We start from the raw sequence: 22581 nt of genomic DNA on the forward strand, positions 1-22581 counted from the left end.
GGGCTGAATTCTGGACAAGGAATGGGCATGGGGACATGGGAAAATGAGAAATGCTAGCAAATGTAAGCTTTCACCAAAAATACTCTAAAATGGCCACTTGAATAAATCAAAATGGCAGCCTTACTTTGTCTTTTTAGACATGGCATCCGGAGTCTAATTTAGTGGGTCTACTCATGATAGACATGTCTACCATGTTGTAACACGGTGCCAAAGGAAATGTTCGAATAACATGCCAGGCATACTACTACCAAATGTACATTTTAATCAAAATGCCCCTAAAATGGCCACTTTCCACATAAATAACTTCTTGCATGTTTTCAGGTTTTGGTTCATGAGACTTTTCTGTGGTTTTACTCATGATAGACCCAATTTCATGTTGCTGTGTAAAACTTTTCCCAAAATTCCAATGACCTGCTCGTCTGCAGCGGCGTCCGGTCCGTTGGCCCACCATGATGTTCCGCCGCGGTTCGGGCCACCCTTCTTACGCCGAGGTGGAGCCGCCGGGCGTGGACCGAGACGGCGTGGCGGTCATCGACCCCAAGCAGTCCTTCGTCATGGCCATCAGACGAGAGAGCGAGCAGAAGGAAGGCTTCATCGTGCCCGACCCGAGGGAGCGCTTTCTCTGCTCCGAGAGCTTCTGAAGTGGACTACGACTCCCAGAATGCTTTGGGACGCAGCTCGCTCTCACATTTATACCTCTATGAGGAAACGAGAGTATTTTATGGGGGCTTCTCCTTTGCCAGTGGACTGCTATAATGTTATTTGCAAAGACAAACACGGAGTGACGTTGTGGCCAAGATCGCTGTTATGTGTCAGCGTTCCCTCAGGAGGAACTTCCACCCGATGGCGGAATGTCTTCACCTTTGTGTCATTTCCTCTTTTCCAAAATACTAACAAAATTCCTCACGTTGTCCGCCTTCATGTGCAAGGTTCAAAAGGTCTTTGCTGCCATTCATCTTCAAGCAAAACTTTATTTTCTACTGATTTTTCTGCTATACAAATATGTACACTACTATGATATATAAACATTGACAAAATCAAAATATACATTTGTTTTACACTTGTTCATGTATTATTTTTTCTAGACTGTACTGTGATAAAAATTATCTCTATAATGATGACAAATGTTGTTTTAGTCTTTTCTTTCTAGTGAACAACAAACAGTAGCAGAAAAGGAAGGCACCAGTCAAGAAGGCACTGCAGAAGTCCTGGGTCCTGAAATTAGCTTTTGTTGTCTTCTGAAACATAATGAAACAAAACAAATGCTGTATTCCTTGTACCAGGGCTAGCATAGAGGTGAGTAGAGTAGCCAATTTTATGCAAGTAAGAGAAATACATTTAAGGGCTATTTTTTTTTCTGTACTTCCCCCTCTCTCACAAGTACAGCATAGTTTGTGTTGCGCTGACCTGGACGTGGGAGCGCAGGCAGTCGTCTCCTCAGCTGTCTGGATGAGCTCAGCGTGAGAGGCTGGAAAGACAACGTGGTCTTTTGTGTGAGACCCATGACATCATGCGCGTCAGGTCGCATCGCATGCACGTGTGAGAACTCAAGAGCGCCGTACTGCTTACCATGACCGGGACGGTCCTGGCCTTGGCGAAGCGAGACTGCGGGTCCACGTCCAGACCGGCGCTCCTGAGCGCTGCGATCCTCGCAGAGATGTCGCTGACCTGCGACAGAACGTACTCAGTTCGTAGATGCTATTGATCACAGACAATGACTGTGTTGCTGACCAAAACAGCAGTACCTACAGACGTCTCTCAGATGGATTAAGTGTAGCGCTTTATTACATTACTTACATTCTATTATTTTAGCATTCCAGTAGCCTCGGAAATGTGGTGCCTCCACAATGTTGTGCGTCTCCATGTCAATATACACAACTCTGCTTCACTAGATTTGACAAAACTCAAGATTTGAGGTGTCCTGAGGTCAAACAAATGCTCACCTGTAGCTCGGACTGCTGAACTCTGGCGGCGGCCGACGCAACCTGCTCCTCCAGGAAGAACAGCTCCGTGTCGGATGTGCTGCTGGAGATGCCCCTGGCGCGCTCCTCCAACTCGCCAAGCTCGACCTCCACGCTGTACACCGATCCCGCCGCCATGTACACCTGCGGAGAACGATGTTGAAAGTATCTGCCGTCGCTAATAAATGCACCGCTTCATCCTTTAATCCACTTAGAATAAATGTTAATACTGTACATATCGTGACCCTGTGATCCATATATTTTCAAATCCAATGTAGTCCTTGTGCACAAAGGTTTGCCCAGCCCTGATCTACAACCTACTTTCTCTTCCAGCGTAGAGAACTGCTGATCTAGTTTCTTGGGGTCAACGTTGGCGGGCAAAGAGGTGGCAGTGTCACGGCGAGCGTCCTGGCCCTCCACCCCCTGGAGCAACTCCTCTGTGGCGTTCAGAACCTTGAGGACCTCGGTTGTGATGCTGCACAGGGACGCTGCTGAGTACCTCTGCACGTATATGCAGTTACAAGGAGGAACAGAAGCATTCGGTCACAAAACTGAAGATTTTGTGAAGAATGAGTTGCCTGGTTTTGCTAAACGATACAGTTTGGTACAAATTGCTTGTTGGAGTACCAACCACAGTTGTACGGGCAAACTGTAGTCTGTTGATTGTTACAATGGACGGACTTAAAAGACATAAACATTAGTCCGTCCAATGTCTATACCGCTTGTCATTAGTGTATGAAGCCTATCCCAGCTGACCTGGGGTGACGGGCAGGATACATCCTGGACAAACAACTGTTGACATTCACATTGATGGACAATTTACAGACTCCAATGCACCTAGCTAGCTTGTTTTTACAATTTGGGAGGAAGCTGGAGTGGAGAAAACCTACTTAAGCAAGGGATAGGATCTGAAGCCGGATCTCCCGATTGTGAGGCAAACGGCTAACCACTAGCTTACCATACTACCGAGCACATGCAATGCTCTCTGTTATAAGACACCAAAGGCAATGATAAAATCTAGCGTTTGGCTTTAGCCACAGATCACTTTTATACACTTTCTACTCAACCGGCAGGTAAACCAGCTCCAATGAGCTGTGGCAGCGCTTTTACTTTCTGGACCTGGAGTTGACACCTCTGATTGGGGATAGGCAGCTCTGTGGAATAGTAGACCCACATTTGAAGATGTCTGTTGGAACATCTCTCGGCATGTTCTGCCTGTTTGCACGGGTTTTCTTCAAGTATACCTAATCGAAGACTCTTAATTGTCCTATAGTCTATCTGTCCCCTGTGATTGCCTGGAAACCAGTCCAAGGTGTAACCATTTCTTGAGCCTAAAGTCAGCTGGAATAGCTTCAGCTCATCCACAACAAAGGCTGTTTAGGTACTGAGGTCATGCCATCTGTCCTAGTGCTAACCAGATCAGGGTTTTGCCGTAACCAAACTGTACAGCTCGTTTTACGTAAAATCTTGCACTTGGTGTGTCTCACCTGTTCGAGCAAAGTTGATATGAAGTGTACCGCATGGTACACCTCAGTGTCACTAGCCTACATGGTAGTGCAAGCAGGAAGAGGAACAAGAAGTTAGTAAAGAAAGCACTTTGTTAGTTGAAGCTGAAGCAATAGATATGCTAAAAGTTGCTCACGTTTCTGATCTCCTCCGGCAACAGGAAGCCATCCTCCATGGCGGCCATGTTTCCTGCTCTGGCCTCATCTTTCCCTGCCGCCACTTCTTGTCTACCAGTTGGATGACTGAGTGGAAGATCTGCACTTTTGTGCGTTTCTCCGACTGTTTGCTTCTCAGCATCTTTAAGTAGACTCATTTGGTCTTCCTGAACTTGTTTGACACGTCCTGTCTCATCCGTCTTGGCGTCCTTATGACTTTCCCTGTTACTGTTGGTGGCCTTGTTCATGTCCTTTTCGGTCCTCCAATTTTTTTCCCTCTCTTTGTAGGTCTTATCATCCCCGCTCCTGTTCTCCTCTGTTTCATCCTCATTCCAGTCCGTATCGGTTTTGACCTTGTCTTTGTTCATATCTGATTTTGAGTCTTCATATGTCCCATTGTCTGTCGTTGTATCCTCTTTGTTCTCCTTATCTGTCTGAATATCCTTCTTCTTGTTCTTGTCTGTCTTTGTCTGATTTTCTCTCTCTTTGTCATTCCTAGTATCTTCTTTGCTGTCTTTGTTTGTCTTCAAGTGCTTTTTTGTCTCCTTGTCTGTCTTGGTTTCCTTCTTCCAGATTAGGTCTGTCTTTGTGTCCTTGTCTGCCTTTGTGTCATCGTTATTATTGTCTTTCTTTAAATCCGCACTCCTCTCATTGTCTCTCTTCACATCCTCGTCCCTGTCCACATCTCCCTGTACATCCTTGCTTGAGTCATGATCTTTGTTTGCATCCTTGCACCTCTCCTTTTCTGTCTTTCCATCCTTCTTCCAGTCAATGTCTCTATTTGCATTCTTGTTCCTGCCGTTGTCTGTCTTGCTTTCCTCGTCTCTGTCTCTGTCTGTTTGTGCATTCTTGTTCCAGTCCTTGTCAGGCTTGCCTCCCTCGCCTGTGTAAGTCTTTGCATCCTTTCTCCAGTCCTGATCTGTCCTGGCTTCCTCATTCATGTCCTTGTCTGTCTGTGCATCTTTGCCCAAGTCCTTATCTTTGTTGGCATTTATGCTCTTGTCCATATCTGTATTTGCATCTTTGTTCCAGTCCTTGTCTGCCTTTGCATCTTTGCACCAATCCTGGTCTGTCACTGCTTCCTTATTGCTGTCCTTGTCCGTCTGTGCATCCTTGCTCCAATCCGTGCATGTCTTTGCATCGTTGTTCCAGTCCTTGTCTATCTTGCCTACCTCATGACTTTCTGCATCTGTCTGTATATCATTGTTCCTGTCCTTGTCTGTCTTTTCATCCTTGTTTTTGTCGTTGTCTGTCTTGTCTTCCTTGTTCCAGTCCATGTCTGGCACTGCTTCCTTATTGCTGTCCTTGTCCGTCTGTGCATCCTTGTTCCAATCCGTGCATGTCTTTGCATCGTTGTTCCAGTCCATGTCTGGCTTGCCTTCCTCATTACTGTCTGTTTCTGTGTGTGCATTCCTGTTCCTGCACTTGTCCGTCGGAGCATTCTTGCTCCAGTTGCGTGCTGTGTCCCTGTCCTTGTCAATCTGCAAGTCCCCTTTTCTCTCCACATCTGTCTTCACATCCTCGTTCCAATCTTTGTCTGTTTGCAGTTCCTTGTTCCTGTTCTCATCTGCTTTAGTGTCCTCTTTTTTCTCTTCATCAATTTCCATATTGTCTGTTGCCTCCATATCTCTTTTGGAAGATTTGTTCCTGTCTTTGCCTGTATTTAAGTCCTCTTTTCTTTCCTTTTCTGTTGGGTCGTCATTCCTCCTCTTGTAGGTCTTGTCATCCTTGTTCCGGTCTTTGTCTTTCTTTCTGTCCTCATTCTTCTCATCTGCCTTGGCTTCCATGTCCTCTTTTGTCTCGTCATCTGTCTCACTGTCTGTATTTACATCCTTGTTTCTGTAATTGTCTGTATTTGTGTCTTCTGTCAGGTCCTCAGCTTCCTTGTTCCTTTCCTTGTTTGTCTTTGCATCCTCATTCCTGTTCTCTGTCTTTATATGCTTTTTCAGGTCCTCAATTGTTTTGTTACTGTCCTCGTCGGTCTTTGTGTCCTCACAACTTTCCTTGTTTGTCATTGTTTCAACTTTCCTCTCCTCACCTTCCTTTGTATTCTTGTTCTCAGCTGTCTTTGAGTTTTCTTTCTTCTCATCATCTGATTTATTTTCCAACTTTACATCATTTTTGCTCTCCTTTGTATCCTCTTGCAGGTCCTCATCTGCCATGTTCCAGTCCTTTTCTGTCTTTGTGGCCTCTTTTGTCTCATCTGTCTTGGTGTCTCTGTAACTATTTTCACCTGCCTGTGGATCCTCTTTCTTCTCATCATCTGTCTTTGTGTCCATCTCTACGTCTTTGTGTACCACTTTGTTCCATTTCTCATCTGTCTTTTCTTCCTCTTTCCTCTTATCGGCTGTCTTTGCATCATCATTGCTCCTCCTGTCTGTGTTAATGTCCTCGATGCTTTCTTTATTTGTCATTGTATTATCGTTGCTGTCCTTATTAGTCTTTGCGTTCTTGTTCCCGTTCTCATCCTTAATCATATTATCTGTCTTGGTGTCTGTTTTTCTGTTCTCACCTGTCTTTGTTTCATCTTTACTCACATCGCTCGTTTCCTTGTCCAGCTTTACATTCTTGTTCCTGTCCTTGTCTGTGTCTTCATTTGTCGTGGTGTCAACTGTCTTCTCCTCAGTGCTTTCATCCTTGTTCCTATTCTCATCTTTTCCGTCCTCTCTCCTCGCATCATCTAACTCTGCATCCGTGTTAAAGTCCAGGTCTGTCTTTGTGTCCTCTTTCAGATCTCCAATTACCTTGTTCCTGTCTTTGTCTGTGTTTACATCCTTACACCTGTTCTTGTCTGTCTTTTCACCCTGTTTCCTCTCATCTTCTGTCGTAGTATTCTCAATCATTTCCTTGTTTGTCACTATATCAACCTTTGTCTCTATGGCAGTATTTGAGTCCTCTTTGTTCTCATCCTTGTCTGTCTTTCCATCCCCATTCCTATCCTCATCTATCTCTGAGGCCACACTTTTCTTGTCTGTCTCCTTCACTGTCTTTATATCCTCGTTCCTGTTCTCATCTTTCTTTTTGCCCCTGTTTGTTTCTTCGTCTGTTATCACATCATCTTTTCTCTCCTCATCGGTCTTTGTGTCTTTATTCCCGTTGCCATCCTTATTCTTGTTCTCTTCTGTCTTCTCATCCTCGTTCCACTCATCATCTGTCTTTGTATCCCTATTCTGCCTCTCATTTATGTTTGTGTCCTCCTTCCTTTCCTCGTTTATCATCATATCCTCTTTCCTCTCCTTGTCAGTCTTTATATCTTTGTTCCTCTTCACTTCTGTCTCTTCGTCCTTTTCCTTCTCCTCGGTCTTGGCATGTTCCTGCATATCCTCCAATGTCAATGTTAACATGCTGCAAATTATTTTGTCAAACTCAACATCTTCCTCCTCACTCTCCCACTTCCCACAGCTGTCCTCTCGGAGGTCTTCCTCTTTCTGTCCTCCGTTTTGATCTGACAATGTCAGCCTCAACTGATCCTGGCTCGTTATTCTCTCCTCCTTTTTTGATACCATCCTGTCACCATCTACTTCGTCCACTGCTGCATCTGACAAGTTTTCGCTCATTGGATCTTCTACTGGTTCTTCTCCCATGGATTTCCAATGTTCTTCCACCGCTTCACCCCATAGTTCCTCACCTCGCATCATCTTTCCCTCATCCTTCCCGACTCGATCTAGCTCGTCCTCAGTGGAGGAAAACTGCGAGGCGCTGACCAGACTGGCCAGGTGGCGCACCTGAGTGGCTTGCGCCGCCTTGTCCTCCTGCAACCTCCACAGTGTCTCTTCGTGAGCAGCCTCCTCCCGGTCCAACTCGTCCTCAGTGGAGGAAAACTGAGTGGCGCCTGCTTGAGTGGCCAACCGGCACAGTTTTACCTCCAATGGTTCTTCCTCTTCCTTCTTATCCTCCTCATCCGTGACTCGGTCTAGCTCCTCTTCTGTGGAGGAGAACATTGTGGCTCGGACTTCATCCTCCAGCTGGCTGAGTTGATGTGTGAGTCCTTCAGTGTCTTCCTCATGACCCTTACCATCATAACCTTGGTCCTCCTCGCTCCTTCCTGCTCGGTCTAGTTCATCGTCGGTTGATGAGAAGTACGCAAGTCTGGACTTTGCCACCAGCTTGTACAACCTAGATTTCACCTCCTCCTCTTCATCTTCCTCCTCTTTGTCATCCTCTGCTCTCCCTCCTGACAAGTCCACGTCCATGTTGTCATCACCTTGGCTTCTCAATTCTTTCTCCTCCATTTCACCGTTGTCTTTTACATAGCAAAGACCTTCATCCCTGACTGAAGATTTAGAGATGTGTTCTGCGGCTTGTGATACATCCAATGTAAGCTCCTGGTCCAATTGACTCATGCTGACATCCTGGTGGAGCAGATCAGGAGTCACAGCGTCAGGTGTCAAAGTATCAGGAGTGTCGCCGTCAGAGGAAGAACAGGAATGGTCGTCTTTCCGGTTATAATCCTGTCAATGGGAAAAGGTATAATGTGTAAGTATAAGTAAGTGAATGCAAGTTTGTGATTCACTCAGCCGATCATTTTATTTCAATGTATTAGTGGAAATAAGTAAATGTCAGTATGCCAGTTGACTTGCAGTTAATACATTGGTGCAGTGTGCTGGTGGACTAGTAGGTTGCAGGTTTGTCCAGCTAGCAGGGGAATGTACAGAACTGACCGGTAAGTACAAGTCCCTGACAGGTTAATGCATTGTAGGGCTAGAACAGACTGCGTCAAATTTACTACTCTTGGCAACTACATGGACACCTCGCCTAGTCCATGCGTGGGGCCTATACAACTGAGAATGGCTGTGGATTGAGTGGGTCAGCTTGTGCTTTGAGGCAACGATGACAGAGAAAACGAATAAAGACGTCACCTTAGCGTTGACTACAAAAACTCTGAAGCCGTTCAACTCCTGGTGCATTGTTAGATTAGCACAAAGAACTGCCAGGTTTGTAGAAATGATCAATAGTAAGTGTAGTGGACTGGTAGGTTAGTGCAGTGAATTGTATTGTGATTACAGAAAAATGATTGAGGCTCAAGTTTGTCTCACCATCAGAAGTGGTCCAGAAAGTGTTGCTCTTCTTTTGCTTCTTCTCTTCCTTCGTGATCTCTTCGCTTTTCCAGACGCCGCCTCACTTCCGGCTCCGCACTCGTCCACAGCGGCCTTACCGTTGAAGTTGATGTCGATGATGCTGGTCCTGTGAGACGATGGCCGGTTGCCCTCCATTGGTGGCATCTGCCTCTTGACAAGAGCCGCTGGTGATGTTTTCAACTTCCCCTCGGAGTCAGACCGAGCGTCTTTACTGTTGTCGGCATCTCGATGGACTCTGGAACCAGTCATCTTCCTGTGGAACTCTTGCAGGATGGCGCCCCAGGAGGAGTCCGGCTCAGGTTTGGCTTCGTTGTCAGAGTCCATGCCTTCGTAAGCTGACACCGCTCCGGACTCTCTCTCTAAGGCACTGTAGACCAGACTCTTCCTCTTGGCCAGCAGGCTGGGCCGCGACAGCTGAGCGCTCTGCAAGGCGATCCAGTTCCCGTCTGGACTCTTCAGCACAGAAGACACTCCTCCTTTTGCAGGTATGTGCGCACATGTGTAGACAAATAAGAAAATGAGGATGCAATTGTCCCAATTTGTCCTTTTAGAGGGTTTAACCCTGTAAAGCTAAAAGGTTAAAGTACCACAGATTGTCACACCCGTCTAAGTGGTGTGAAAATTGTGCTCTGCATTTGACCCAGCCACTGAGGGAGTGGTGAGCAGCAGCAGGGGCTTGCGCACGGAGATCATTTTGTGATCTAACCCGCCAATTCCAACACGTAATGCTGAGTGTCAAATGGGTCCCATTTTTATAGTTTTTGGTAAGACCCCGGCCAGGGATTGAACCCACGGCCTCCCAGTCTCAGGGTGGACACTCTACCACTAGGCTACTGAGCTGGTGATTAATGTATCATATTAAATACAAGACATTTTGAGCCCTATTTCATGAGTAATATTTTTTCCCATTAAAACCTTGATGTATATAATCTGATACATGTATTGAACGGATAGTCCGTTAGAGGGCAGTATCACCCAGCTGATGGCTTTTCCAGCGACCTTACAAGATCGCTCCAATTGAGAAAGGAAGACACCTAAACTTATTAACCGTGGGAAATGTTCTTTCTGATTTTTGGAACTACTAATATGTTTGATATGTCTGTTTATTATTATTATTATTATTTTTGACAGTTATAAATGTACAAATTTAAAGCATTGTGACCGCATGTATCAAATATGACACAAATCAAAAGTCATATGTGGAAGTAGATTTTCAAAAAAAAAAGTGTTTGTTCAAAAGGACCAATAAATACTCTATTTACAAAGAATCAGAATTTTCTCATATATTTCATGGATCAGGCTTTATAGGGTTAACGAAAAACAAATGCAACATACCAGAGTTGTCCAAACGCTCAACGCTGGTCCAAGGAGACGCGGCCAGTGCTCCTTCCTTAGGTGGTGTCTGACAAGCGTCTCGGTTGTCGTCCATCAGCGAGAAGGCAGACTGCGACCTCTGCAAATTAGACAAAGCAACAACGCAGGGGTTTATCAAATGAGGTCAGCAGTTGTCACCATTTCAAGATGAGTTTTGTTGTCACCCACCCAGAGGCCTTTGAGGTGTTTAAAGGTTCCGCCGCTCTGGTGGTGGACGTTGTGCTCCAGCGACCCCTCCTGCTCGTAGTCGTCCCTCGTGCCAGCCAAGGTCTTCCCCCTAGAGATGATCTTACATGCGCGATTAGAACGTCAGCTGGCGTTTTAGTATGAGGTCGCACGAGGTCTCCACACACGCACAATAATCTCATCACACTGCATCAAACGTGTTCAGCAAATCCCGCGTCGTTTTCCTTACTTTTTGCATGATTGTTTTGGCCAGCTCTTCAACGAGCTCGCCTCTGTGCTCTCGCAGATAATGGGCTTCATTCTGAGTCTCCTGAAGTACACGAAAAACATACGCTGATTACCTCCTAAATACACATTCCCTAGGGTTTTTGTGTTTAGATTAGCAACAGAAAAAAATCTTAACGTACAAACAGTGGCATGTTTGAAATTGGTAGCAAAGACGAGATTTCACATAGAGGGTGAAATGAGAATGCAGAACAACAATAACCTGACTGGCAGCATCAAACTCCGCGTTGGAAATGGCCTCGTCTATGGCCTCCTCCGCCACCCGGAAGGCCACAGTGAGCGTCTCTGCCATGCTGTGCTCTGAACAACACCGAAACCCACAATTGAACTGTCATGTTATTGCAATCAACAATGAGCTGTAACTGACATACAGTGAATGGATAGGTTGTTGCTGTCATCTGGTAGTTAAGGGAACTGAAATATCTGAAAATCTAATGCATTATATGATTGCAAAGTGGTACGCTGAACTACACAGTAAATTCTGTAGAGTAAATTTGATTCTATTTAGAGTGGGACCAAATAGACTCCGTTTTAGAGTAATATTTACACTTGGAAGGGAGTCAAGATTGGGGGCGTGGGGGGTGACTCACGACCTTCAGCTTGGGAGACAGACGATCTACTCCCTGAGCCACGCAGTTCCTGCTGTGTGTTAGTATATCGCTCGTGTCAGCTGGAATCTTTCTGACTCCAAGAGACCAAAAACAAACAGTAGGAGGGCCATAGCTCAGGTGGAAGTGTGGCAGTTTCCCAAGCTGAGGTTGTGTGTTTGTTCCTTAACCCTTGAGTGAATTTGATTAATTTTTTTCCAATTGTTTATTTTAATCTCTTCCAAGTGTAAATATTAGCTTACTCCAAAACGGAGTCTATTTGGTCAAATTTACTCTACAGAATTGATGGTGTAGTTGTTGACTGCAATTAATTGGAAATAGCAGTTAACTACCGAGAGCAGTGAAATGCCAGTGAAATGATGAATGCAGTTTAGTCTCATGTTAGTGTGTAGAACTGTCATTGTATGGCTGTTAAGTGAACTGGTTAACTTGTACAGTGAACTATTGTACATCTTATTGCAGTGAACTTGAGGATAAGTCGCCAAGGTTCATTTGTATAGCCCTTAATTACAAAATAGTCTCAAAGGGCTTAACAAGCCCACAGTTGACAAATATGAATATCATATTGAATATTAAAGAAACCCCCTGATCTAAACACACTATTAGTAAAAAACAATTTCTAAGATTAGAAATAACTTCAATGTAATTGCAATGAACTGGTGGGTTAACTTTCAGTTCAGTGAGGTCAACTGGAATATTATTGCAGTGAAATGGCAATTACAAATAATCTGTAGTTTAGTGCAGGGAACTGGTAGATGATTTATAGAGAAGTGGAATTTAAGTGTAAATAATTAGCAGGTAAGTGCACTTAAATGACAGGTTGACATGTGACTACTATAAATTGGTAGGTTAGTTTCCATAATTTACATGTCAATGCAAATAATTGGAAAATTAGTTTAGAGACCTGGCAGATTAATAAGTGCAGTGGAGTTGAGGGGGTTGGTGCAGTAAAATTCCAGTTTAGTGCAGTGACCTCGCACACAATGCAGTGTGAAAATAATGCAGTGAATTTTTGCTTCAAGTGCGGTGGACTGTGGGTTTGTCCATGGAATTTTCTCGGGGTTACTGTGGACTGGCAGGTTCATGTGTGTAAATGACAGATTTGGTTTGAGTGACTTTTCAGCGTGATTTAGGATAGATGTTTTTTTTCTTTTTCAGTGAGGATCGTTGCCACATGGTCACCTTCAGATTGTCTGTAGAAGGCAGAGTCACTGCCACAGACGCTGCCTTCATTGCAGATGCTCTCCTCGTAGGTACTTCCCTCTGCAACACACAAATACACATTTTAAAAGTAGAGAAAAATTTGTTGTTATCTGCCTCCGGGCCATGACTGAGCCTAAGCCTCGGAGTTTTTTTTTTTTTGGGGTGGGGGGGGGGGGTGGGGGTTCTAATAAAGACAGCTTCCCCTTCCAACTGAGCTTTGAGCTCTGACCACGTCATGTCAATATTCATGCAACAATGCGGCCGTTTGTGCTTACGTAAGTGCATTAGTGCTCGGCCTCGTGTGTGGTATTACCAGTCGCCGGGTCACAACAGAACACCGGGTCGCTCCCAATCACGTTTGGCGAGGGTGGGGAGGGATGGGGTTTCCAACGAGCCGCACCAAATAGACTAGATACACTTTAGATGCTGTGCATGCTGTGTCATGGTGCTATTTGGAAATTGCATTGTACTACATGGCAATGTCCATTTGAATGCAATTCATTGTTTGGTCCTAGAAAGTACATACAAAGAACCGACAACTGAATGCAGGCAATGTTGCCATATTATTACAGACAATTGACAGGTTAGTGTAGTGAACTGGCACGTGAGTGTAAAAATTGTCCAGTACTTTACCTGATGTGAATTAGTTTGGGATTTCAGTTTGAACTTGCTGGTTAGCGGAGAGAGAACTGACACAAGTTAGCGCAATAAACTAGTATTTCTGTCATTAGCATAATCTTTCATTTATTGCAGGGATTACATTGCAGACCACCCCATGCAACAGATTCAGACAAATCTGCAAAGTGCTTAACATATATTTACTTTATTAACCATATATTGACGTATACAATGGAGTTCAATTTGTTTCGTAACTCAATGTACTCGTATCTCAAATCATCTTTTCCCAATAACATTTATATAAATATCATGAATCCATTGCAGCCTCCACTCCAAAGAAAACACATTTTCGTTTGTGTTTTTAATGAGAAAATTGCACTCTAGAATATTGCTCTTGATAAAAACATAAAGTAATGACTAGGGCTGAGTATCAATTCCGATTTTCAAAATCGAGTCGATTCGATTCAGAAGGGCCCGATTCGATTCACATTAATTTTCAATTCAGTTAAGTATTTCATCAGTACCAATTTTACTTTTATAATTCTCAGAAGTATCATTGCTGTAAATGGTAGAAACTTCTTGGTCTTAGTTGGTGCATTGGTATAAAAACACATTTATGAATATTTACTTTAAAAATTAAATCAAATGCATTTAATCATGTATTTTTTATTGAACATGACCTGATCAAAACACTAAATAATAATTGAAATCGATTACAACCACATCTCTATGTAAATAAAGTGGCAAGAACACTGGGCTTGGGGTGCTCTGAATAACAGAAGGTCATATTAAAAAGTATGGATTCATGGTCCTATGAAACGATATTGGGCTATGAAAAGAAATATCGATTTGATATCGATATATCGATTTTTTTAAAACCCAGCTCTAGTAATAACATTAAACAATATTTGTCACACTGCAACAATTGAATTGTGGTGTGCCCTGCCTAGGTCAACGGGGGGCAATATAAGACAGACCGATGAATATACTGTTCATTGAGACATCTCAACTCCTCTCATATCATCAGTACGGCACTAACATTAGTTGATCTTTACAGAGGATAAAGAATACATGAATGCGAGTAGCTATATTGTCTCTCTACATGTGCTGCAGCACCGTTTGCGCTCAATCTGTTGCAGGGTAATAGCACCGCAACGTAGATGCTACTTAGCATTAGCATTAAGATGGTAGACGAAAAGACTAAGCTATGTGTTTGTTTTAAATATACAATGTGTAAATCTCTTTATTTTATGTTGAGTTGGACAGTAAACTTCAACTGGCGGTGGCAATAAACAGCTTGAAGCTTCTTATGGGAAGAATTGTTCACATCTGCCGAAGTGATTGTTGTTGTGAAGCCGCTTGAATTGAGTTCCCTGCTCGTATCTCAAGTTTAGTTCAAGCAAAAACAATCGTCAACAAACTCATAAGTCGAATCACTCGTATCTCAAGGCCAAGCAGAACCAGCGAATTTTGCATTTCTCATTCGAACGCACCAACGTGGTCAAAAACAAACAAAGCAGCAACTAATGGGAATCCGGCAGCGCGGCCAGTAATCTGCTGAAGTTATGCAAGTTTAATCCTTATTATTCCCGCCCCCACCCTTCACATAAAGACCAGCATTCCCGCTCAAGACAGTGGGAAGCGTACCTGTGAGCTCCGAAACTGGACTGTGCTCAGCCAAGTGTCTCCTGTAGATGGTCTTCAGCACTTTGGCGCTGCCGAAGCGCTTGAAGCGTCCCTTCACGTGCGTGTAGAACCAATCCAGTGACTGTTTCTTCAACAACCTGAAAGTGTGCTTAAGTCAGAAAAGCACTATTTTATTTAATTTTTTGCCTCCGCGGGTTCTCCCATTGACTCAGATGAGAGTGATTTCTGCCGATGTGCGGACGTGATGGGGGCCAAAACTGTCCCATCTATCCACTGCCCAACTGCTGCATACAGTATGTGCCATTATATTATATTAATTGTAACAAACAAAAAAAAATATATATATATATATATTTTTTTTTTTTAATGATTTCTTCACCTGCAAGGAGCATTTCCACATGCTGATGGAACTTGGAGTTGAAATGCCAGCCACAAACAATACAATCAATGTAATAATGGGCCGTGAGTTACACAAAGTAGTTGTTTTTTTTTCGCTAAACATTTCTTGACAATAAAATGTTATATGTCGCCTCACTAGTCTAAACATGACATTCTGATTAATATTACATTTGTGGAATATGAGTTATGAGGCAAAATCCAGCCATTTTTATCCATCTCAGGGGGCGGCCATTTTGCCACTTGCTTGCTGTCAACTGAAGATGACATCACAGTTGCTCAGGTGGTTACGACCAATCACAGCTCACCTGTTTTCTGAAGCTGTGCTGTGATTGGTTGTTACCTGAGACCTGAGCAGCCGTGATGTTATCGTCACTCGACAGCAAGTGTCAAAGTGGCCGTCTTCTGATATTGATAAAAGCTGCTGTCATATTCCACTAATGTAATATTAATTAGAATGTCATGTTTAGACTAGTTGAGGTCACACATAACATATTTGATATGTATATATCCTAATATAGCATTTCCCTTCAATTTCATTTGCATGAAATTAATCAACTAATTTTCTATTCTATTCTTCTGATCTCTTGTTTCTGATATAATACTGATACTGATATCGGGCCACCGATACCTTGAAATAAGGACCGGTATTGGCCTAATACCAATACTATTGGTACTCACCGATCCCTAACAGTAACCTAAAGCTAACAGTGGCAGTAAGCAGCTTGGAGATTTTTTTATGTAGTAATTCTTGTGTATGACACTGCCACCATACAGTAAAAAAAAAATTAAAAAAAATCATCCAATATATATATCTCATATATCTCATATCTTGAAACGAATAAGTCGGCTCACTCGTATCTCAAGGCACCATTGTAATTGTTTCTCATGATTAAAAAAAAAAACTAGAGCTGCGATGATTAATCGACAACTAATCAATTATAAAATTGATCAATGATTGTTTTTGATCATCAATTAATCCTTTTAATGCATGCCTTTGTAAAAATTATCCAAGTCCTCTGAATTTTGGCTTCTCACCAGTAAATATTCTCAGAGTTCTGTTGCTCTCCACGATAGCAGACGGATGAATCAAAATGAAACATTTGCTTTTCATTTGGAAAGCAATTGATGGACATTTTTTTCTTTTTTCTGAAATGTTACGCCGCACCATAAACGGAATAATAATTAGTTTATGTCTTCTGCACTGTTTATTTGAGATAATGCCTTTTTTTTTTTTTAATTAATCAATTTTAACAAAATAATCAACAGATCAAACGGTTATTAAAATAATCACATTGTAATCTAGATGGAAAATGTGAACGCGCAATAAACAAAAAACAACAACAAAATGGTGCTGTTTATCCTACTTGACTGAGTCGGTTGTAATAAATTCTAAATCCATTTCTGCAGCTGAGGCCAAAGACCGCATTTAATGTGCGCCGAGGTCACGCACACTTACGCGCACGCCGTGTCACACACACACACACACACGCACGCACGCACACACACACGTCGCTCGCTTACGCTTACCTGCTCTTCTGGCAGGCGCAGCAGAGCCAGGCTTTGTCGGGCTTGCTGTACAGCCGGCAGGCCTTGCACACGTTGTACAGGCAGTCGCGACACTGACGCTTGGGGTTGAGCAGGAAGCCGAAGGGCGCGCAGCAGCGGATGCAGCAACGCTGGTTGAAGTAGCGCTGGCGCGACAGCAGCAGGCAGCGACTGCCCTCCTCGTCCAGCGCCTGCTTCAGCTCGCTGGTGGGGGGTGGGGGGGGGGGAGCACACGGAGGATTTGGACACGACAACGCATGAGGTTTTATTTTAGGGAGCGAGCTGATGCGTGCGAGGCAGGCAAGCGGTGTTCCAAGTTCGGCGCTGCTAACTTATGATGTCGTGCGACATTCATTCATTCATTCAAGTGTGGAGCAAAAGTGGTGTGCGAGGTGCTGCGTCCGCAGAAAAGGTTGCACATTGTGAAAGTTTTGCCCGCGTACGACGGCGTATTAAGGCCACGTAGAAATATATTTTTTAGAGTGCGGGGGCAATATTCTGAGAAAAAAAAACAAGCACATTTTCCACTTTATAAACTCGCAAATATACGAGTTTGCCACTTTATACAGTGGCAGATTTGCGAGGGGAAAAAAAACCTAAAAAATTTACGAGAAACTCACGTAGCGTACTACTCGTACTTTCGGTCGGGTTTCCAAATAAGGAGATAGTAATTGCTTTGGCATAGATTAAGCATATCATGTTAACAGGTTTGGGGAGTAACGCAATACATGTAACACCGTTACGTAATCACACAATTTTTTAAAACTGTATTCCCTTACAGTTACAGGAAAAAAAACATGTATTCAGATTACAGGTACATTTATTAAAATTGGGGATTACTTTGAGGGACTCCAATTTCTACGATGAGAGAGAGCGAGAGCGTGAGTGTGACCGTCGCTACATGTCGGGGGAGGTGGGAACGAACGAACTGACGTCGTGGCCTCCACACGCGGGCAGTTTGAAAAAGCTTCACGGACGGGAGGAGGAAATGGCGACCGGTATTCACTGGAACTTACTCGGAGAGAAAGTTTGAGCTGAGAGTCCAGCGGCATGCTACGCGCTGTAGCGTCTTGCTAGCCAGCCCGCTAGCCGACAACCATAATGTGAGTTACACCTTCCAAACACATCTTCTTCCCACCAATTCACTATTTAAACATCACACACAACATATACACGGCTAAACTTGTGACTGGGATAAAAGTTCATTTTGCAGTTGAGGTCACATCGTCATCCTCATTGGATGACTATCTATCTATCTCTATCTATCTATCTATCTATCTATGCTTTCAGTGACAGTTCGAAAACCGCATATGGACATCAATCAATCAATCAATCAACCAATCTATTGCCTACATGCTTTTTAATTACACAAGGATTTTTGCTATTTGTATGCTGCCCGGGTGCCTATCTCCCGCACATTGTATAGATTATATATTGTGGTGATATTTATTTGTATTTTGTCTTCATGAGCATACTTGGTATTGGAGTAATCCAAAAGTAATCCAAAGTAATCAAGTTACATTACTTTAATATGATGGTACTTGGATTACATTACTAACTACATTTTTTAGCAGGTAACTTGTAACTGTAACGGAATACATTTTAAAAGTAACCCTCCCAACCCTGCATGTCAGGCATTCGCTCTTTGAACCGTAGTACGGCCCCTGGCCAGCGACAAATACGCCTCGCTTTGCGAAGGTCCACACCCGGATGATCAAACATTTAAGTTAATTTGTTAAAATGTATATGTACTTGTAAATGTATGTTTCCAGAATTATTATTTACACATTCATACATTATTTTTTTTTCAAGTATCTAAATTGATGTGTCGAATCTGATGCTCTCCGTCATTCAATTGCATTTACCTATGGAATGCTAGCATCTGATTGGTTATTGTTTGTCAGCTGATAGGGGATCAGGAAGCGTTGTCGCTCTGGCTGCGGTGACCAGTAAAGTTTAAGAATGAATCCGTCTCCATCCTGCCTTTTCATTTTATAAACAGTGTCCCATTAACCACCAACTCATCCTCACATGATTAGACTATAGCTACGCTACGTGTACTTCTCGTAAATTTCTGAGTTTTTTTCTCGCAAATCTGCCACTTTATAAAGTGGCAATTTATCACAAAAAACTAAAAAAAAAAATTCTCTGAATATTGCCCCCGCCCTCTAAAATTAGTTTTTTTTATACGTGGCCCCAATACGCCATTGTACCGCGCAACATAATGTAGCCAATCAAAAGATTTTTTTTAAAGGCAGGTAAATGGTGCTCAAATTCAACTTAAACGGATGACGTCACGGGACATGACATTTTTATTTTTTTTTCAGAACCAGTTTGAGAGTGGAGCAAATGTGTGTGTGCGAGGCAGGCAAGCGGTGTTCACAGTCGGGCTAAAAGGATTAGCAACTCAAATCGTTTTGTGAGTGCAGCGAGTGGGTGTATGCGAGGCAGGCAAGCGGTGCTCAAGTTCAACTTGGGCAGAAAAGGTTGTGCATTATAACGCCTCACACCTGATACAACTCAGTCAATCCCAAAAAAAAAAAAAGTACTTAGAACAATTTTGCGGTGTTTCGGTCCGAGAAGGGTTTGAAAAGGTTTGAATTGTGCCAGATGGCCACGAGGGGGCAGTCTTTTGTAAAGTGTTGGCGATGTATGACTTGTCAGTGATGAGGGAACAACAGGAAAAGGGCTGTGGCTTCCTGTTTGCTATTTGGAGCATCTGTCTTAATCTTTGCAAGGCCTGGAATGAAAATGTTGCCCACACTAGTAGCATAATAGTAGATTTGAATTCAGATGTAGATTAGATTTCAATTAGGATGGTTTTATAATCTGACGGCTGCAGAAAAAAAAAGGCACGAATAGCACACAAGCAAGGCGAGCACTATCACACATCCATTGAAATAATAATAATGAAAAAAATGTATACAGGCATTTTACAAATTAAATGTATTACAAATGAAAAAAAAATTTTTTTTAGATTTTCATATTTATTTCCTGAATGGTTGAGAGAAGTCACATGGTTAAAGTTGAGGCATATAGCATCCATTTTGGCTCAATTTTATGTTTTCCAAGCTTTTTTTCACTTCCAAATCTATTTGTTTTTACATTATTTACAAAAGTTTCAAATATACTAAGGCCATTTGTGACTCATTATTGTATATATTTTTTTTTATTTATTTAAAAGGACAGTGTTTATCATTTAGTGCCATTTAGTGGTGATCAAATTATTTCATTTTAAAAACTCACGATTGATTTTAATAATGTGCACACAAATTATTAGCTTCTCCCGCTAGCTGCTCTTGTTAGCTGCTCTTGTTAGCCACTCTGGCCTCCGGTTGCGGCTAATTCCCGCTAGCCGCTCTTATTAGCCGTTCCGTGGAACTCCTGCTCGCTCGGTCTTTCGCCATGGCTCGCCGAGGTGCTGGTTGGCTCGCGCCAAATAATAATTGATGTCAGGCTTGCAAAGCGTGGTCTCTCTGAGTCACCGTAGTGTGTATGCTTCCACTGCATTCTATTATTTAGCGACATCTAGTGGTGAACATTTTTACAATTCTCCTTTGATTGGCTGAGAGAAATCAACTTTGGGGTCCCCAAATGGTTGTAACTCACCATTTCGTGTGCGATTGGACAGGTGTGAGAGCGCAAGGGAGGTTGCGAACCAATTGGTGGCAAGCATCGCATGCTATGGGCTCACCTGAGTCGCTCCTCCTCTTTCTTGCGCAGCCTCATGTCGCGCTGCACCACCTGCAGCACGTGCTCGGCCTCGTTGTCGCTCAGGCCGGACAGATCCAACTTGCGGCCCATCACGCAAACGCTGGAACCTTTGCTCAGCCTGCTGTCGCCATCTCAACAAGAGGACGCATGGGAAAATGTACAACCTGGGAACAAAAACAAAAGTCACGATATCGAAAAGTTATACTACTCACATAAAAAAGTACAGTAATATAAATTACAGAAAATCACCCATTTTTTAAAATACATTAATATATATATATATATATATATATATATATATATATATATATATATATATATATTAGGGGTGTTAGAAAAAATCGATTCGGCAATATATCGCGATATTACAGCGCGCAATTCTCGAATAGATTCGATATGCGGCCGAATCTATTTTTTTAACATACATTTTTTATGGGAATATTCAACAAAATGTCTTACTTAGGGTTAGGATTCACACATTAAGCATGGAAGAATGTTATATTAATGGAACATTAAGCCTTAATGTTTTATTTCAGTGCTGTTCAAACATGAAACAGATTGCAACCTGTTTGTTCAATGCAGTGGCTCAGTTATAAGCCTGAATTTTCAGATAAATAAATACATTTTCATACAAATCTTACAGTGTACATGTACAAGTTTACTGATTCGATTTTTTACATTTGAGTAAAAAAAAAAACTCGCAATAATCAATTTATAAATTCGTATCGGGATTAATTGGTATCAAATCGAATTGTGAACTATGAATCGTGATACGAATCGAATCGCCAGGTACTCGGCAATTATAATATATATATATATATATTAGGGGTGTGCCAAAAAATCGATTCTCATAAGAATCATGATTCTGATTTAGTACGATTCAGAAACGATTTTTAATGTACCAAAATCGATTTTATTTAAATTATTTTATTCTGTCTTGCCTTTGTCTGTGTGTGCCTTTATTTGGAGCGCTGTTCATGTTGTACCCGGTTTGGCCACCGAGAGGCAGTGTGGTTCCACGCAGTCTAATACACTGTTAAGTTGTAGCCACATTAGAGAGTAGAAAGAAAAAGTCACAATCAAGTTATTCCAAGAAAAGTTTTTTTTTCAGCGTGCAGCCGTTCTTTTAAGTGATAAAGTGCCGCGAGTAGCGCGCTAATTAGCATTAGCAAGTCAGACTGGAGTAGACCATTACAATTCCTTGCACATCTATAGATTGAAGCAAAAATCATTGTCAATCAAATTATTTTGAATGAAAAATCGTTCTTAATCGAAAATCGATTCTGAATCGAATCGCAGGCCCAAAAATCAGAAACGAATCAAAGATTACCACCCCTAATATATATATATATATACACACACACAAAATTGAAATTAAGTCAATAAAATATACTAAAATATATTTTATGTGCCTCCCTCACACATGTCCACTCTGAGTAAAATCATTAAATAATAATAAAATGAAAATAAAAGAAATGCTTTAAAAATAAAACCGTGAATTAAGGTAAATAAAATAAATACCTCTAAATAAAACTATATAAACTAAAATGTATAAACACACAAAATATAATGAATAAATAAATAAAAATAAAAACTAAGTTATTGAAATGTTTCAAATAACCATCTTATGAATCTTATAAATTGCTTGCTGAAACATGGACACATTTTGACAGTTAATCATTTTCATGATAAAAAAACCAAACCATAATTTAATCAAACTAAAAATAGAAATGAAAAAAAGTGTCATTCAAGTTGCTGCTAGCAATTAAAATGTCAACACGGCTTAAATACACTTTGGGATATTTTTAGTACAGCAATATTTTAGGCCCCGAACAAAAATGTGTATGAACTTACCGAGTTGCTGTCAGAACAGAGAAGAAAACAAATGTTTTTTTTTTAGAAGTATTTTTTTGAAACTATAAGTATGTAAAGTACAAGTCATGAGCCTGAAAGTGTTATTCCAACTATGAGAAAGTGTAGCAGTACAGCATGAGTTGAGGACCGCCCTGCTTCTCTAATCCTTTTCCAGAAAAAAAGAAGAAAAAGAGGATAAGCTTCCTTCCTCCACCTAAATCACTTTGCACAATAAAGTAGCAGGAATGAGCTGATGATGTAAACTACGACGCCGTACAAATCTTAGGTGGAGACAATAGTCTTTTACGTAACCAGCCGTTTGTTTTGCCTGGCCGCCTTCCCGACTCGCTCACTGCTGCCGGGTGCAGTGAATTGCCTCGCGTTGTACAAGGGCCATCATTCGCATGAGAAGAAAACGTTATGTGAGAAATGAGCATTTGGGGGTTCA

The 22581-nt window shown here is 42.2% G+C and overlaps 2 protein-coding genes across 5 annotated transcripts in view; one reads left to right on the forward strand and one right to left on the reverse strand.

Moving 5' to 3' along the window:
* plxdc2a (plexin domain containing 2a) overlaps positions 1-1060 on the forward strand; it is a 13713-nt gene extending 12653 nt beyond the window's left edge. The window contains exon 13 of the mRNA XM_086077542.1: positions 426-1060. Coding sequence (XP_085933668.1) covers positions 426-641 — 216 coding nt within the window. The 3' untranslated portion in view covers positions 642-1060. The remainder of the gene's footprint in view (positions 1-425) is intronic.
* myripa (myosin VIIA and Rab interacting protein a) lies at positions 952-22277 on the reverse strand. Of its 4 annotated transcripts, none has more exons than XM_086077514.1 (17): positions 22134-22277; positions 20260-20443; positions 16548-16769; positions 14622-14758; positions 12336-12416; positions 10748-10845; positions 10490-10570; positions 10243-10362; positions 10036-10153; positions 8659-9176; positions 3604-8073; positions 3449-3505; positions 2283-2462; positions 1944-2105; positions 1570-1668; positions 1408-1468; positions 952-1238 (listed from the first exon to the last, which is right to left on the reverse strand). In XM_086077514.1, the coding sequence occupies exons 2-17, from the start codon at positions 20367-20369 to the stop codon at positions 1222-1224; spliced, it is 6531 nt and encodes a 2176-aa protein (XP_085933640.1). In that variant the 5' UTR covers positions 20370-20443; positions 22134-22277; the 3' UTR covers positions 952-1221. The 4 variants fall into 4 exon arrangements, with proteins under 4 accessions (XP_085933640.1, XP_085933630.1, XP_085933657.1 ...); XM_086077504.1 differs by having other exon boundaries at positions 1408-1486; XM_086077531.1 differs by lacking the exon at positions 3449-3505.
* Between the last annotated feature and the right edge of the window lie 304 nt (positions 22278-22581).

This window comes from Leptonotus elevatus, chromosome 1, assembly GCF_054856555.1.
Source record: "Leptonotus elevatus isolate MCC_2025b chromosome 1, RoL_Lele_1.0, whole genome shotgun sequence".
NCBI classification, from domain to species: Eukaryota; Metazoa; Chordata; class Actinopteri; order Syngnathiformes; family Syngnathidae; genus Leptonotus; species Leptonotus elevatus.